Source organism: Urocitellus parryii, chromosome 10 (assembly GCF_045843805.1).
Source record: "Urocitellus parryii isolate mUroPar1 chromosome 10, mUroPar1.hap1, whole genome shotgun sequence".
Lineage (NCBI taxonomy): Eukaryota > Metazoa > Chordata > Mammalia > Rodentia > Sciuridae > Urocitellus > Urocitellus parryii.
In genome coordinates, this window is record NC_135540.1 from 4,726,661 (window position 1) to 4,745,680 (window position 19,020).

The 19,020-nt window shown below is 42.1% G+C and overlaps 1 protein-coding gene across 1 annotated transcript in view; it reads left to right on the forward strand.

Annotated features, from left to right (window-relative positions):
* Fat4 (FAT atypical cadherin 4) overlaps positions 1 to 18,695 on the forward strand; it is a 151,734-nt gene extending 133,039 nt beyond the window's left edge. Inside the window, exons 12-17 of the mRNA XM_026390922.2 lie at positions 3,121 to 3,209; positions 4,009 to 4,188; positions 6,411 to 6,535; positions 8,851 to 9,068; positions 13,536 to 13,797; positions 15,869 to 18,695. Of these exons, the coding sequence (XP_026246707.2) occupies positions 3,121 to 3,209; positions 4,009 to 4,188; positions 6,411 to 6,535; positions 8,851 to 9,068; positions 13,536 to 13,797; positions 15,869 to 17,733 (2,739 nt within the window). The 3' untranslated portion in view covers positions 17,734 to 18,695. The remainder of the gene's footprint in view (positions 1 to 3,120; positions 3,210 to 4,008; positions 4,189 to 6,410; positions 6,536 to 8,850; positions 9,069 to 13,535; positions 13,798 to 15,868) is intronic.
* The last annotated feature ends 325 nt before the right edge of the window (positions 18,696 to 19,020 follow it).

Here is a 19,020-nt window from a genome sequence, read left to right on the forward strand (position 1 = left end):
TGGTAGTAACTCAAGGTGTTTATTAGAAGGGGATGGGGGAAAAAATCAAAATTTTGTTCTCTCTCTCTCTGTTTTTTCTCTTTCTTTCTTTCTTTCTTTCTTTCTTTCTTTCTTTCTTTCTTTCTTTCTTTCTTTCTTTCTTGATAACAGGGATTGAACTCAGTGGTGGTTAATAACTGAACCATAACCCAGCACTTTTACTATATTATTTTGGAACAATTAGAGGCTCGCTAAATTGCTTGAACTTGCAATCCTCCTGCCTCAGCCTTCTGAGCCACCGGGATTATAAGCATGTATTACTGCACCCAGAAAAATTTGTTCTTTAAAATTGGAATAATGGTAAACCTACATTTCCACATCATTACATAGATAAGTCTGAATCACATAAAATTCCAGTTCTCGTGTATAAAACAGGTGGTTACATAGGTACTTATCATTCTTGAGTTGCCATCAACACCGTCCCTGTATAGACTTTGGAAATTGAAAAAATGAATGTTTTACTCCATGTCCAACTGGACAAAGTTTGAATCATGACTAGTGCCTCAAAGGCCATCCTGACTTTGATAAACATTAATACAGGCAGAGCAAAAAGTCTTGGACACAATACTTGTTGGGATACAATACCAGTTAGTGCACGCATTTCTGCTTGAGAATTTATAGTGTGTCATCCCACACCGGTGTCCTCGAGGAAGACTCTAGACATGTCTGCAGAAGACAAGGCTCTCGGTGGGTGATGGAGCCAGCAGGATCGAGGCTCACAGAGTGACAGCTATCACGAGAGGTGGGGCGCAAGTAGCTGGGACTTACATTAGCTATAGGATCTCCTAAACTTCCCTGAGGAGGGACAGCAGGGCTTGCCTCACCCCACATGCAGTTCCATGCGAGCTAGCCATATTTCTGAGATGTTCTGACGACTGTTAGTGTATAGCACACATGATTTTACCTGACAGCCTCCAAGGAGCTTTAAATGTCACGAATGTGGGCATCTGTCAAACAAGGACCTGGGAGCGGGAGGAGAGAAGAAGGGATGTCACTGTGCAGTGTGCCAGACGGGGTAGAGAGGGGCTCTTCCAGTTCACATTGGTATGCGGCTACAGTCAACAAATTTTGAATAATGGCAAATGAGAAAAAAAACACCCCTGTCACTCGTAATTCAGTCATAGGAAAAATGTCTCACTACATCAAAAAACTTCCAAGGAAGGCCCCTGCTGGGTTTTGAGTTTGTTATTTTCTACAGTTGAAAATGATTCTTTTTTTTTTGTGGAAAGCTGGCAAAATCATTAGTCTCTCAGCTTTTAATCATTGCATAGTCAGGATAGAAATGTCTCAATTTACAGTGGAGCTGGTGCAGAGATTCAGCAGGATGAGGAGGAACATTGAGCTCTCGTTGAATTGCACCAGAGACTATTCCAATAAGTCATCCCCTCATGACTCTTTCTTTGAGTTGTATCACCACGATTTTAGAAAGTAGGAAACTTACACTGCATAGAAAGCTTGCTCAGTGCACGGGGCCAGGGTCTGAGTTTGGTTTTCTAGCTGAGGCATTCATGGGGGTCTGTGGGATGCACTCCAGTGTGCTTCAGGGAGCCCAGGATGGACACTTGGCCAGCGTCTGCAGAGCCATGGTCACTCAACAGGAGCAGCCATGGCAGCTCAGTTCTGCTTTTGAGATTGAGTGTCACTTCGTTTCAGAGATAATGTGAGAGAACCGCGACTGTTAACGTAGTAAACCAAATGGGGCATGTGCATCTTGACATGGGATTGCAAGGGAATGAGCTTCCTGAAAATGCTGGTGTTTGTCATAATTTACTTGAGAAGGTAGCAGTAAAAAAGTTCATGTGGCCCACAAGAGTTCGTGGGGCTTAGAACAAACTGATAGAAATATTTTTAAAAAATTTAATGCACAAACATCTTGAATTGACACTATTCAGGTCCTGGAATACAAGACATTTAAGATAGACTTTTATAAATTGCCCATCCCAACATACATTTTATAGACAGTCCCTAAAAATCGTAAGCAATGCTGATAAAAGTGGGCTCTCAAGGCAATGAATGATTTCTGTGGATAACAGAAGCCGGCTGATTCCGGAAGGTGGAACTCGTGCTACCTGGCCCTTGTGGCTGGCTAAGGGGCAGTGTGCAGGACCTGCCACTGTGGCACTTCCTTCTTTGCTTTGCTCATACTAAAGTTAACCTCAAGTGACAGTTGTTCTCATAAACGGATACTTGCATGGTATTTGTATTTCCCTTATGTAAATGTAGCAAAGCTGAATTAACCTTGCTCCGTGGCGTTTGAGGAAGGTGTAAGGACCCTATTTCTGCTTGGGGAGACATCTTCATCCTCCTGTGCTTCTGGGTTTCACCTCTTCCTGTGATACCCTGTGTTCCACTACACAGAGAGCTTTGGTTTCAAGGGGTCTGCATCCCTTAGGTTGCAAGCAGTGACCACTATGATTGGGATTTCTTTAGGGAATTTCTCCAGTCTAGCAATATATAGCAATACATTCCAATTGTATATTGATGTGCTGTGGTAGGTTATTAAAATAATAATCTTAACACGTATAAGAACACTATTTGATGTTTTTCTTCATTTCAACCTTCAGTTGTAATACAAATATTAATATTTTCACAGATTGCTAGTGTAGTATTTATATTGTACTTTCAACATTTTTAATAAATCAGGATAAAATATTAGAATAAGACTTTTGAAAATTGAAAGTTGAATGCTTTTTTTCATTTGTTAAAATAGCTCAATAGTAGAATAAATAGGTTTGTGAACATTATGATCCCAGGAAATAGCCCAGAACTACTGTGTGATATTTTAAGGAAGACTGACGATTCATGACATTTTATTTTTTCATAAAATGAGGAAGCAGGAGGGAAATTTTCAAAGCACCCTGCTACCTCTTGTGTGTAAAAACAATCACAGTTTGGGTTTAAAAACATCAAAGAGATATGTGCTATAATTTAACATTTGTAGTAAATTCTATGATTTGTCATGTCTTGTGTCACACCAGATCCCAGTGTCCTCACAGTGTCAGAATCACATCTGCACAGACGAGTCCTGGGTGTGTGGGGACAAGGGGCCCCACAGTGACATTCCCTGCTCTTGCTTTGCAGGCAGCATCCTTAACCGTGGACTCCTGCTCCGAGAACCAAGAACCTGGGTACTGCACCGTTGTCAGTAATGTGGCCGTGTCAGATGACTGGTGAGCAAAGTGACATGACGTTTCAGATTCACACATTTAAAAATCATTATGAAATTTAAGTATTACATAAAAGCTTAAGATAATTTACTCATAGAGATTCTCATTCTATGAAATAAAACATTGATGATTAATGACATTTTGTGTCACAGTTTTTTTTTGAAAGGCATTATAAGAGATGAGGATAAAACCAAAGAAAAGAGAGTTTAGTGCAGTCAATGTTCTTTGAAAAGTTTACGAAGGAGTTGCAGGTTACCCGAGTCCTGGGGAGGAGAAGGATGGGGAGCCTAACTCGTCATCATTCTCTAAACGTGCCATGATGGCTAACATGTGCTTTGACAGCCTCTAACCCAGAAACACAAGAGTAGCCTAACAAAAGCACCCTCCAGTTTATTAAGAACAGAGAAAAGCACACACCTTGAGCTGCCTAGTCCACTGGCTGGCAGACCATCTCTAGAGAGAACGGGAGCTGATGCCAGCGGGGGAGTGGCCCTGCTTTCACACATTCTGTCTGCGCAGCTGCTTCTTGCTGACTCAGCATTGTCACGTAGGTCAAATTTGACTGATTTAAAATATGATTTTCACAACTTGTTATTATTTTTTAGATCTTGAAAACCAAACAACTCTGCAGGTATCTTTTTTGGGGGCACCTGTGCCAACCTGCAGTGTTTCCCCTTGATGTCTACCACACCATAACATGTGCAAGAACAAGTCAGATATACTTTTATTCCCCCCAAACTAAGCATTTTCCAGAAATCTCTCGTGTTAGTCCTCGTATCCTTATCTTCCCTTTCTTATTCAGGACTCTGGATGTTCAGCCAAACCGGGTCACAGTTGGAGGTATCCGATCGCTGGAGCCCATCCTGCAGAGGAGAGGACACGTGGAAAGCCATGACTTTGTGGGCTGTATCATGGAGTTTGCCGTCAACGGGAGGCCTCTGGAGCCCAGCCAAGCCCTGGCAGCCCAGGGCATTCTGGATCAGTATGGATTCTTTCTTGTCATTTTAGAGAAAAATGCAGAAGTATATGCTAATTGGACATCCACAGATGAAATTATCGTGCCTAGTTCCCTAAAAATACCACATTTTAAATTGTAAATGTCTATTTATAGCTGATAAATTTTATTTGGCATAAAGCGTGATACCTAATTAGACAATTTTAATTTTCTGGAGTCTAAGAAAAATATCTGTGTGTGCATGCATGTGCACGTGTTCACCCTTCCTTACAGAGCTGGGAAGATCAAATGTACTTAGGAGATGAAGGACTCGTTGTAATATGTACATGTTAGCTATCGTGTTCACAGAACACTTTGTTTGAAATTAGTTTCACTAATAGACATGCCTGTGTTCTCAAAACCTTGACACAGTTTGAACAGTTCATTTCTTTCTTTTTATTTGTTTATTTTGGTAATGGGGGTTGAACACAGGGGCACTTTACCACTGAGCCACATCCCCAGCCCCTGACAAATTTCTCTAGGTTACTTAGAGTCTTGCTACATTGCTGAAGCTGGCCTCGAACTTTTGGTCCTCCTGCCTCAGCCTCTTTAGTTCTTGGGATTATAGGAGTGCTTGGTGTAACAGCTAATACCTTAATTAATTATAAACTCTAAGACTTTCTAAAGATTTGAGTATATATTAGGTTCCCAGCAATGACTTAGGAACTGCAAAAATCACATTTTATTTTAAAAATTATTCTTGCTTCCTTTGAAAATTTGAAAAATTCAGGGAAAAAATGTAAAGAAGAAAATAAAAATAACCTATGACCTATCCACCCAGGAACAGATACCCTGAGGTTATTATGCTCATGCCTGCCTAGTATCCCATAATATGAATGTGCTCTATTTTAACTACTGTTGTACACCATAGTTGTTTTCAGTTTTATCCACATATTAATAGCCCTGTGATCAGCATATTTTCACAAAAATCTTTGCTGACATTATTTTCCTTGGATAAGATCTCTAGAAATAAAATGGTAAACACAAAGCTGTGAATAACTTCCAGTGTTTCCAACTTAAGGATTCTATGCAATTTGGCATTTTTCTTTTTCCTACATTTTTATTGTTCTCCTCAAAGGAGCATCATCTCATTATTATTATTGACAGAGCAGTACAGACAGGGCTGAGACTTCATGCCACTGGTGATGTGCTTCCATGTACTTCCCTCTGAATCATTCTCCAAGTTCACACAAACACATTTGTAAATATGATTTTTTTTCTCTTGCTTTTAAGTCAAACCTGCTTGGCCACAGCTTCCAAGCCTTTCTTGGACACCTCTCTCCCAACACTCAGCCCACCATTAGCCACAATGACATTCTTGTAACAAATCAGTTCCTGTTGCCACTCTGCTCTCCACGCTGCAGTAGCTCCCATCTCCTGGGTAACAGTGGAGAGTCCGCACCTGGGTTACGCACCCTTCCTGACCTGGCCTTCCTTCCTTCCCAAGCACTCCACCTCGGCTTGTGCACCTGCCGCAGCCCACTCTCCCCTTGGCCTTCCTCAGAGGTGTGGGTCCACCTGCACGTCAGGGTGCCCTCCTGGCCGTCCCCTCTGCTGGAGTGATCTTATCCCACTTGCTGCCTGCCTTGGCCCAGCTTTCCATGAAGACGTATCCTTCCCTCCCCGTCCAGTTCAGAGGTCCAGGAACCCACATTTCTCGTACACTTCCTCTGAGTTATTCCACAAAATTTCCCTCCGACAAGCCACGTGTTTAATGAATGTCTTTGTTGTTGTCTGTCTCTCCCAAAGGAAAAGATGATACTTCATGAATGCCTGGATTTATTTTCACCACTTACCTCTATGCTTAGACCCAAACCTGGCATATAAGTAGGCATTCCATAAACCTTAGTTGCATGGGTAGCTTGGTGAGGAATGTGGCATCCCATCTAGATGTGGCACCTGTAACCTGTTAGCCCAAGGTTCCATGTGTCCAACATGTCTTAGTTGCATAAGCACTGACTTAAAGAATGCATGTCCCCCTTCTGTTGTTGCAAAAGGTATTATTTTTTATTTAATCTTCTCTTTACTACCAGGTGGATGTTGTGTTATATGACACCTTCTAATTTGATTAGTTGATTCAAATGTCTTGTAACCTGAGCTTCGAATGATTGCTTGAAATTATACAGGTGGATAAAAGTCTAGATCTGTGTTTAGCAACTTCCTCCCATCCTGCTGGTGCTTTATGGCTCTCTGTGGTGACTTTATTTTAGATGCCCTCGACTCGAAGGGGCTTGTACTCGCAACCCCTGCCAACACGGAGGCACCTGTACCGACTACTGGTCCTGGCAGCAGTGTCATTGCAAAGAGGGACTGACGGGGAAATACTGTGAAAAATGTACGTAAATGGCTCCTGGAAGTCAAATGATCACGACAAGTATAAAGACATGCGCCTAAAATATACATTTAAATTTTAAATCTTTTCATTCTAAATAGTCAAAATATTAAATATGTAATAATTGGTAAAATACAATGATATTATTCTTTATTTTATTTTCTAAAAATAACTAACTTATTTATTTTAATCAGGTATATATGACAGCAGAATGCATTTCGATTCATTTTACACAATTGCAACACAACTTTTAATTTCTCTGGTTGTACATGATCTATCGTAACACCACGTGTGCAGTTGTACAAGTACCTAGGATAATGACGTCCATCTCATTCCACCATCTTTCCTGCCCACATGCCCCCTTCCCATCCCTTCCCCACCATTGCCCAATCAAGTTCCTCCATTTTTCCCATGACCCACAACATTATGGATTAGCGTCCACTTATCAGAGAGAACATTCGGCCTTTGGTTTTTTGGGATTGGCTTACTTCACTTAGCATAATATACTCCAGCTCCATCCATTTACCTACAAATACCATAATTTTATTATTTTTTTAATGCTGAGTATTGTGTATATAATATTCCATTGTGTATATATATCACAGTTTCTTCATCCATTCATCTATTGAAGGGCATCTAGGTTGGTTCTACAGTTCATCTATTGTGAATTGAGCTTCTATAAACATTGATGTGGCTGCAAGATAATGATATTCTTAATTTGGTTTTTTTAAGCTGAGAAGAGTGATATCCTTTCAAGGAGTTATTTACTAATTAAATCTTTAGCTTTCATTTTATAAATATATTTTATTGATTTATTTTTGTGTTATCTAAAAGAATGCTAGTCAACTTGAAAGGTCAGGTGCTGTAGTCAAGCTGTAATTTAATATCATCCACCATTAGGGAATATTTCTTTGGTTAATTTTTTGTGCTTAGTAGAAAAATATACATAGTAAATCACTGCAAATACTGCAAAAAACATAATACAATAGCAGCATAATATATTACAATGAAGGTAAGATTTTCAATGTGCAATCAGTTGGAATTGGTTCTGAATATTTCTTTCTAAATCCTTCATTAGTTACTTGTCTTTTACTCCCTGGTTTATTTTTAATAAGACATGAATGATAATCAAACCATCAGTAGACAATGATATAATTTCAAGCTGTATATTCCACTAACTACCTCTAATGGGACCTCTTTCATAAGAATAAATTTATTTTCAAATAAGTGGTTACTATTTAATTCAACTACAGGTATCTGATTACTTTTTCAGGACTCACTTGACTTTATTATAATATGAGAATGTATAAAAATACATGATAAAATTTAGGATATCATATCTAAAAGATCTTAGTAGCAGAAAGTATAATTGTATACAATTATTTCAGATCTATTAAAAGCATAGGAAAAGTATGCTGTAACATGATATTTCTTAAAATAAGTGAGCATCTAGGAAGTAGAAACTAATAAATCTGGAGTATGAGATGAGGAGATGAGCCATTGGCTTGAGAAATGCCTGAGTATGAGATGAGCCATTGGCTTGAGAAATGCCTGAGTATGAGATGAGCCATTGGCTTGAGAAATGCCTGAGTATGAGATGAGCCATTGGCTTGAGAAATGCCTGAGATTCATTGTCTTAAATTGATGTAGGATTCACGTTTCATAAATCCCACCTTTTTGAAGCACACCATCCAGTGCTGAGATACTTTTGACTCCATTTCTTTTCTTTTCTTCAGTTTTGTCATTGGTTTAAACTTCCGTGCTTCTGGACTGTGAACATTTTAGCACATTATTATATGCATAGTGATACACATGATGATAAATTAAACTATCCACAATTACTGAAAATAAAATAAGTTTCAATTGTTAGTATTTGAGTGTATACCTCTTTAACCAAATTTCCAAAGATCAGCCAAAGATCAGAAGTCATTTAAACATATTCATTTATGAATTTTGGAATTACAGTGAAATTGATTACAAACAAAATTTTCAAGTGCAAAATTCCAACAGGTGGCTAAGTCTTCAAATATTCATGATTTGTATCATGAGGCAAGAATTTTGGTGAATATTTCCCAAGTGATTAATGACTGTCATAAAGTGTTTTACATTTCATGATTCTGAAATGGATTTCAGCATCTGAAATACATTCATGTAATAATTCACAAATGGAAATCTCCTCTTTCCACAGTAGGATTAGAGCCATCATTTCCCCAAACTTAATATCTTCCTTGTCCTTTTTAATATGACTTGGGTCACTATAGAAAACGCTCTAAGTAACGGGGCCCTTCACTCACTTCTCCTTCCCTCCTGGCTTCCAGCTGTCACTCCTGACACCGCCTTGTCCCTGGAAGGCAAGGGTCGCCTGGACTACCACGTGAGCCAGAACGAGAAGCGGGAGTACCTGTTAAGAGAGAGCATCCGTGGTGCCGCTCTGGAGCCCTTCGGGGTGAGCAGTCTGGAAGTCAAGTTCAGGACGAGAAGTGAGAATGGCATTTTAATCCACGTCCAGGAGAGCAGCAACTACACCACCGTGAAGGTGAGACCCTGCGGGGGCTTACTCAGGAGACCACCTGTGCTAGGGCTTCCTCACCCTCCCTGTGTCTGTCCTCGCCTTCGCAAGCCAGCAGAGTTCTGACCAAGGCTGGGCACCCGTCCAGTGCCATCTATCTTCACTGTCCCCCAGGCACTGGTCAGGGGAACAAAGGTCCCAATAGGCTGGTTTCTAAACCCTCTGTCTTGTTCTAGAGGGCACCACTGCCAGGTGGGCAGTGCCAACAAGATCTGTTGCAATGTATTTTGTCTGGTAAAAAAAAAAATATTGCTTTCCTCCTACTTTTAAGCAAAGCAAAACAAAAAGATAATGACTTTGAAATGGAAAAATGATATTCTCCAAGAATTATTTTGAATACTGATACGTATATGTCATTGGGTAAGATTAGACTGCAGATGCACATTTGGAAAAGATCCGTCTTTATTTGAGGGTTTATATTCAACTGCTGTCCAGGTAAACGCCGTGAGATGAAGTACATTTTGGATTTATTGTAAGTGAAATTTCACCTGATCTCTCCAAATAGTTTCGAATAATCTTTAAAAATTATACTTCATGGGAACAACGGATTTATTTTTCATTATCCTTTTATACATTTTTTCTTATCTATAAATAAGATGCTAACCTGGGGAATAACTTCATGACATGGGTGTTCCCACCATCTCTGAGCTTCTGAAGTCCTGAAATGATTATTTTGCTTTCTTTCCCACAAATAAGTTGTCACCATGTGGATCAACAGTTTTTCAGTTTATGTTTTCATAACTGCTTTCCATCAATATAATTTTATATATTGCAATTTTACTGATAATTTTTATATAAATTCTAGTAAATTCTCAAGAAAAACAAGACTACACTTGCTTAATTCTTTTCACCTACAATATTTTACATCTACTAAAAAATTCCTAAATAAAAAACCAAAATACATAGGAAATTATTAGAAATTATTTGATTTAACTTACATATAATACTAAAAATAGATGTACTTTTCTAAATTTTGGACTTTTTAGTCTGAAAATTCTCATCTAAGCTGACCTTCATGGTTAGGTTGCACGTGCATATCTTCAGTAAGTAGTACAAAAACAAATCTTTTATTGAATTCTCAAATTACAGCCCCTTAATCGCCAGCCAGGGTAATTTTGCTTCCCTGGGGACATTTTGCATTGTCTGAAGCACTGCTGACTCTCACAGTTGGGGGTGGAAGTGTTCCTGGCATCTACTGGGTAGAGATTCTGAATGCTGCCAAACACACTGTAATACACAGCACCCTGGAACAAAGACCCCTGAGGTCAAAGGCATCAGCCCTGCCCCGTTGGGGACACTCTGCCTAATTCCATGCAGGAGAACATCCTTAGGTTGTTGAAACAAAGGTCCCAGTTCCGGAATTAATAAAAACAATTACAGAGAGCAGCTACAAGTCATTGCTCGATGCTACAATTGGGTGTTCATAATTTTCACTGAAAAGTGTGTTAGAAGCCAAGAAAGTAAAGGAGTAGAGGAAGAAGTAGACCTCCATCATCTACGAGAAGCATCTTGTTGTAAGAGGCTTTGACATTGAAGTCTGTGTCTCATACTTAGGCGGCTTCCAAGTCCTCGTGCCATGTAAATGACATATCTCTTCCAGCCAAGGAGTTCAATCAAGTTGCAGTGTGCTTGGAGGAATCGGAGACAGAATTTTTCTTCCTTAAGCTGAATGTCAGGATCCATTTTTGTTATTGTAATTTCTTGCATATGCAAGAGGACCATAGCTTCTCAAGATGTTGCTACATCGACAGCACATACTTAGAGATTTTCTTTTCTTGAAGCAAAAGTAAGGGCTAATGAATAGTCAATGACTAATTCAAGCCCACATATGCATTTTTGGTGTGAAAATTTTGAAAATCAACTTTCCAGAGTTTAAGGAGCTCAGCATTTAAAGTGAATATACAAGGTGGCGTGGAGGCCAGAAATAAGGAGAATTAAGTGGACTGTTAGAAAGTGGCTATTTTAACAATTATTCAGATGGCAGGAATATGAACTGCTTGTGAGGGCTGGGAAACTAGTTGGGACCAGTGTGACTTATCAGCTAGCTTATCAGAGTCAGGGTATCCTGGCTTGTTTCTTTCTTTATTTTAACTCACTTTCTGACGAGTGTTTTTGCTTTCTTGCTTTTCACGTTCTGAATCAGTCTCCCCCACCCCCACACACATGCAGAGGTGAAAATGAGAGAGAATGTTGGATAGTCAGGGTTCTGTGTGTTTAGAGGTGCGGGGGTGTCGGGAGAGGGCTATGTGAGGAGGGAGAGGAGTTCAGAAATGACAAGGTTTGTTCTGACAAATTAAAAAGAGAAAACTTCAGAGAGAAAGGCTGAAGGAGAGCTTATCCGGGTGGACCTTTGTTGACACTGTATTTAAAGCATATCACAAAACTCCCTTCATTCACAGCGTTATCAGGTAGCTCCATATTTGGAGTTCTTTGTTATTAGTCAGGTGTTCAGTTTCATTTCTACTCCAAACCTATTCTATTGTTTTGCCTGGTTTGTTGGTTTAAGTAAAGGTAGATAGGTTGTAGAGAATTCGAATAAGGGACTCAAACCTCTATATATTCAAAAACTAATCAATAAATCAGAAAAATGTATGTAGATAAACAACCAAGAAACAACTTAGCATGCTGTTCTGAAAGTTCAGAAGGATCTCAGTGTTGGGTGGAGTCTCATTAGAGAGAAGGAAAACATCAAGTGTGTGTCAGTCAGTTTGCATGGCTGTGACCAAAATGTCTAATGAGAACAACTCAGAGGAGGAAAGGTTTGTTTGGCTCAGAGTTTCAGAGTCTCAGTCCATCCTGGCAGACTCCATTGCTCTGGGCTTGAGATGAACCCAACATCATGGCAGAAGGGCATGGTGGAGGAAAGCTGTCCCCTATGGTAGCCAGGTGGCAGACATAGTGAAAGGAGCCAGAGGGAAGATTAACCCTTCCAGGGCATGCTCCCCGTGACCCACCTCCTCCAGCCACTCCTACCTGCCTGCAGTTACTACCCAGTATCCATTAAAATTATTAACCCATCAAATGCATGGATCCACTGATGAGATCAGAGCTCTTCCTACCCTCCGAACATGGCTGTGGCCCCTGATGCATGAGCTTTTGGAGGGGACATTTCAGATCCAATCCAGACATTAAGGACATTATAATGAGAACTTACACTCCCCAACCCCACTCTTATTCTGTGGCATATTCCAAGTGCTCAGAATTGCACTGAACAAGAGGAGGGCATGGCAAGATCAAGTAGGGGAGAAGCGCAGAGCTGGAGGAGGCCCTCGCCCAGGCCCTTTACAAAGGGCCTCTGACTGTTCCTAAACTGGCCTTTCTGTTTTCATCACTTCGTGAATTGCTGCCCACTGATGAAATGCTATTGTCATTTAACTAGAATTTGTTATTTTCCATTCTGGGTTTGGTACTGAAATTTATTTTTATCTGGAAAGATTGCTTTAATAACATATCACTCTACAAGTGATGTATGTAAATGTGGTACACATATTTTCCAAAGAGTACAAATGAACTGATTTTAGTTCTACCAGATGTGTTTGCTGCTTGTGGAAATAGTGTTTGATCTGAGCGACGAGCTGATCATCCTCTGTTCCCTTCCTGTGCCACGTGGCACCCTTCCACCCTCTGCCTAGCTGTCCTGAAGGGACAGTGTTCCCTGAACCCAGTGTTCACCTTGCCTCGTAAAGTGTCTACACTGCTGCTGGCCATGCAGAGCTGGAAACTGGAGTGGAGCTTGCTGCTACCCAGGGCTCTGCCGGGTGAAGCGAAGGAAATCCAATCCCCTTAGATAGATGGAAAAGACAGCCAAAGGCAAGCCTTGCCCAGACACCTCGTTAGTAAGAATCCACCCTTTATTCATCACAGTTTTTCCTCTCAAGAAATGATATAAATAATAGGTATCATTTTTTTCCTAAAATTCCCATGTCATAGATGAGAGGTAAAACAATTTATTCTTGTCTTTAGTTTTCCAACTCTGCTTCCTTTATGAAAGAGCATTCATTTTTCATCTTGCAAGTGGCTTTAGCATTTTTGATCACCATGGGCCTTTGATTAAGTGTATTCTGTATTACCAATAGAACACACTCACCACTGCCCTGGATATAGAATCCCACAATGGTGTAATTTGCATATCTTAAGATAGCTATTATCCCACATTATTATCTCAATTGTGTTCTGGAAAATAACTATGCATCTTGAAAAATAGCTTTAAATGTAAGAATCTCTGCAGAACTACTGAAATTTCTAAATGTAAAATTATATGTTACCTAAAGTTATAGATACAATGTGTGTGTACATATCTTCCAATACTATCAGACTTCTCAGCTATTCCAGCTACTTTGGATTGATCAGTATTTTAAGGGCTGGTTCCATTCAGATATTTTTATTTGAGCATATCACATTTTAATTGCACATTATTTTTAATGTGTTTTCCAGATTAAGAATGGCAAAGTACATTTTACATCAGATGCGGGAATTGCTGGGAAAGTGGAGAGAAATATTCCTGAAGTGTATGTTGCAGATGGCCACTGGCATACCTTCCTAATTGGAAAGAATGGAACTGCTACTGTATTATCCATTGACAGGATCTATAACCGAGATATCGTCCACCCTACTCAGGATTTTGGTGGTCTTGACGTGCTTACTATATCTCTTGGTGGAATTCCACCCAACCAAGCTCATCGAGATACTCAAGCAGGTAAACCCTTCTGTGGAATAGAGTCATAAAGGAAAAGAAGAGTTGTTTCTCAAGAAGTGGGTGGTTTTGTGGTGAAGCTGAAAAAATCTACTTATTTATTATGAATATCAGATATACAAACCATTAAATCTACTTCACAAAACTAGTTTTATTTCTGATATTATCAATTATGAGTATCCCAAGACCATTTTAACTACCTATAGAAAGTTTACAATTCATAATAAGCTCATGGGCTTGGATGCTTGTGAATTTACCAGGCATGTATGTAAATGTTCACATATGTACTCATTCATAGCCATTCTCCCCATGGAACTCATGAAACAAGGGAGAAAAACATCCATGAAATCCTAAACACAAATATTACTTTAATCTATGAAAAATGATGTGAAGGGAGGATGTAGAATTTTAGAGATTTGTGAAAGAAAAGGAGAAGAAAGTGAAGTGGGAAATGGACATAGGTACTCATATCTGAATAATGAGTTCAGGTGTGAGTAAAAGATCAATTTATTTTGGAGAAAATTCTAGACCATGATGCAGTTTTGGTCTTGCTTGAAGAACAATGGGAAGTTATTAAACACAAAAGTGTCAAGATCAGATATGCAGGTGTATTAGAGATCTTTCAGGCCACATGGAGAATGAATTGGAAGACATGAGTGGACTTGTGGGAGTTATTTGGGAGGGTGTTGGCAGTGAACTGGGCAAGGTATCTGAGCTCTGATTAATGTTATAACCAAAGGGTTAGAAAGAAGTTGATTGGCAAGACATATTCTAAAGTAATATCAACCAAACCGTTGGTGATTTTGGTAAAGTTAAGGGAGTTTTCTAACTTTTCAACTCAAGGAACGGTGCTGTTGCCAAGAGAGGACCCTCAATGTAGTGCAAAGACACACACCTCTGGAAACACCAAGATTTTGTTTTGACACAGTTTGGGCTTGAAGCACTTTTGAGAAAGAACTTTGGATGGATGGGCTGGAACTCAGGGGCAGACTTAGGCTAGAAATATAGAATGAGGTGTTGTCAGCGTCCACTAGAAAACTGCAGGATCGGGCCTGGATGAGGGTGTGGCTGGAAAAGAAAGCCTGGGGCTTTTCTTACCTTGAGTAACTGTGCAACTTAATGGTCGTTTAGAAGAGACTGGGTCAAAAAAGAAAACTGTGTAATAAGAAGAAATCCAGTAATTGTAGGAACCAAAGTAGGAGATGTCATAGAAGCTCTTAGAGAACGTTTATTAGGGGTGGAAATGTTGTTTGGGCGGAATGATGAGTCAAAAAAGAGGCAAAGACAAAATGTGAGAGTAATGGAGTGAAAGCATAAAAGTTAAATTCCAGGTCACAAGTTCTTCATATGTATTTACTGTATTTTAGAATGTAGATTATGCTAGATCAGAACAGATTCCTATGCTTTACACAGGAACAATGAAGCTGCATTAGTGCACTGCAGTCTAATAAAACACACACACACACACACACACACACACACACACACACATACACACACATCATTATTACCCCTAAGGAGCCATTTTAGAAATTCCTTCTAACCCTGTGGTCTCAACCTCATGAAATATTAAAGCCACAGTTGAACTCGCCATCCATCCTCCAGAGACGCACAGAGCACTGTGAGAGCGAAGATTTTTCTTTTGCTCCCCAAGAAACTCTGTTGGACTCCATGGGAGTACTGTTACCTCCATTGATACTGCCTAGTCTTGTGGTTAAAGCCTTTGGCCTAGTTTTCTGCTCTCAAAAAATAAATTTGATTTCTATGTAACTCTTGGTATGTGGGCTATAAAAACAGACAAGTAAATAATTAAATGGAAGAAAAGAGGGAGACAAAGAAAACCCAGTCCGGTCTTCCCTGAGTCTTACCATGTGTGAGATCCAAGCAGCCAAGGTTCATTTTTGTGGGAAATCTCACGTCTTGCTGAGTTATGTCAGAAGGTGCACAGATACCCAGCCTTTGAATTGATGGTGGCTCTGAGACTATGGTCCCCAGACTATCTTGAGGGAACTCCCTAGCGTTTGAGTCCTGAGCTTCTCTAAACATACTTTCCTGGGCTTTCTAAACCCTGCAGGGTTCGATGGCTGCATCGCGTCGGTGCTGTATGGAGGCGAAAGTCTCCCTTTCAGCGGGAAGCACAGCTTGGCTTCCATCTCCAAAACGGACCCCTCGGTGAAGATTGGCTGCCGAGGCCCCAACATCTGTGCCAGCAACCCTTGCTGGGGCGATCTGCTGTGCATCAACCAGTGGTACGCCTACAAGTGTGTGCCCCCGGGCGACTGCGCCTCGCACCCGTGCCAGAACGGGGGCAGCTGCGAGCCGGGCCTGCACTCGGGCTTCACCTGCAGCTGCCCGGAGTCGCACACGGGAAGGACCTGCGAGACCGTGGTGGCCTGCCTGGGCATCCTCTGTCCTCAGGGGAAAGTGTGCAAAGCCGGGAGCCCCGGGGGCCACGTGTGCGTCCTGAGCCCGGGCCCTGAGGAGCTGTCCCTGCCGCTGTGGGCCGTGCCTGCCATCGTGGGCAGCTGCGCCACCGCCCTGGCCCTCCTGGTCCTGAGCCTCATCCTGTGCCACCAGTGCCGGGGCAGGAAGGGCAAAGCGCCCGCGGAGGAGAAGAAGCCCAAGGAGAAGAAGAAGAAGAAGGGAAGCGAGAACGTGGCTTTCGACGACCCGGACCACATCCCCCCCTACGGGGACGACATGGCCGTGAGGAAGCAGCCAGAGGGGAACCCCAAACCCGACATCATCGAGCGGGAGAACCCCTACCTCATCTACGACGAGACGGACATCCCGCACGGCCCCGAGACCATCCCCAGCGCGCCGCTGGCCTCGCCGGAGCAGGAGATCGAGCACTACGACATCGACAACGCCAGCAGCATCGCGCCCTCGGACGCCGACATCATCCAGCACTACAAGCAGTTCCGCAGCCACACGCCCAAGTTCTCCATCCAGAGGCACAGCCCGCTGGGCTTCGCCAGGCAGTCGCCCATGCCCCTGGGAGCCAGCAGCCTGACCTACCAGCCCGCCTACGGCCCGGGCTTGAGGACCAGCTCCCTCAGCCACTCGGCGTGCCCCACCCCCAACCCCCTGTCGCGACACAGCCCCGCCCCCTTCTCCAAGTCCTCCACTTTCTACCGCAACAGCCCGGCCAGGGAGCTGCACCTGCCCATCAGGGACGCGAATGCCCTGGAGATGCACGGGGAGGCCTGTCCCCCGGGCCTCTTCAACTACGCCACGCGGCTGGGGCGCAGGAGCAAGAGTCCCCAGGCCATGGCCGCGCAGGGCTCCAGACCCGGGAGCCGCCTGAAGCACCCGACCGGGCAGATGCCCCTCGAGTCCTCTCCTCCCGTGGGGCTCTCCATTGAGGAGGTGGAGCGGCTCAACACCCCTCGCCCCCGCAACCCCAGCATCTGCAGCGCCGACCACGGGAGGTCCTCTTCCGAGGACGACTGCAGGAGGCCCCTGTCCAGGACCAGGAACCCCGCGGACGGCATTCCCGCGCCAGAGTCGTCTTCCGACAGCGACTCCCACGAGTCTTTCACGTGCTCCGAAATGGAATACGACCGGGAAAAGCCCATGGTGTACACGTCCAGGATGCCCAAGTTGTCTCAAGTCAACGAGTCGGATGCGGACGACGAGGACAACTACGGAGCCAGACTGAAGCCCCGGAGGTACCACGGCCGCAGGGCTGAGGGCGGGCCAGGGGGCCAGGGGGCCGCCCCGGGGGCCGCGGACAGCACTCTGCCCTTGAAGCTCGGCCAGCCCGCAGGGAACTTCAACTGGGACAACCTTTTGAACTGGGGGCCTGGCTTTGGCCATTATGTAGATGTTTTTAAAGATTTGGCGTCTCTCCCAGAAAAGGCAGCAGCAAACGAAGACGGTAAAGGTGGGCCGACTAAGCCAGTCCCCAAAGAAGGGGAAGCAGAGCAGTACGTGTGACCTTGGCATGCTGGCGCGAGGAAATGCGAGAGCGAGAAGCACTCAGACCACTACAAGACGGCCAGCCAAGTCGGGCCACAGTTGAGAACAGGCCAGTGTGGACTGGTGGTCGAGGGAGACCTTGAAAATAATAACCACAATGCTGCTGAAACCGCCTCAGAACAACTGTTTAATTTAAATACGCTTGGTTGGATTTGTTTTCCCGCATGCATTGTATTTTGTAGCTAGTTACGTGGCATGCAACATTTGAAAAGTTTTGCTTATTTACCAGTGTTTGGTTGGTGATTTTGAAATTAATACGGTTACCATGGCAGCAAGAACTTGTGCTCTCCTAGTGAGTATGTGTATTGTCTCCATTGTATTATTATGATTATGTTTTACATTGCCAGGTCCCTGAGGTTTAACCAATCCTTGTGTACAGTGTAGTGAAGATCCTTCCCATCCTTGAAGGAAAGACCATGAACACTTTTTGGAATTATAGATTCCATATACGATGGTGCTCAGAAATGGCTGAGTATTTGCTTAAGTTTTACATGACAGTGGGTACTAAAATGAAGTCATTTTGTTCAGCACTTTAACACTTTCTTACGAAATCATGTTAAAACTTCTGAATCTTTTTTGCAAACAGTTGTGGCCTCCTGACTTTCCTCAGGCTTTCCCTGAGGATCGAAACAACCACGTGTTGGCCCCCACATGCCCCTCCCCACTGCAGAGTGATGATCCAGAGAACTTCTAAGAGACTTTTAAAAGCTATTTATTGAAAACAAAATGTTCTATGCTTTTAACATGTTAACAAATTGACCTAAGCAAAGCCTATGATTGGACTTCTGTTTTATCCATTCAACATTTTCCCAAGTACCCAGTTTTTATAATTTATATAAAATCAAATTGCGACATTTCTTACTTTGTGTCATTTTGTAGATCATTTTTTAATACTGTGTAAAGACTTTTTTTACACCTATGCTGTGTTTTTGATACTGATATTTTCCTATGCTGAATAGTTTTCTTACTTTCAGGGAAGGTAAGAAAATACCTTTTTTTACATTTGTTACTTATGTAACATTCATATTTTTCACATTTTGATATTTGTAACATACTGTATGCTTTCTACTTGTAAATGCCAACAATAGAATTAAAATATTTATTTAAAATACTTTGTATTCAGAGTGTAACATTAAAACTTTTATTTTTCTATAGGCTTTGGCTGCCCAGTGGAGAGTACACTCTATTTGTCAATAGAGTATAGCAAGTATATATATATATATATATATATATATATATATATGG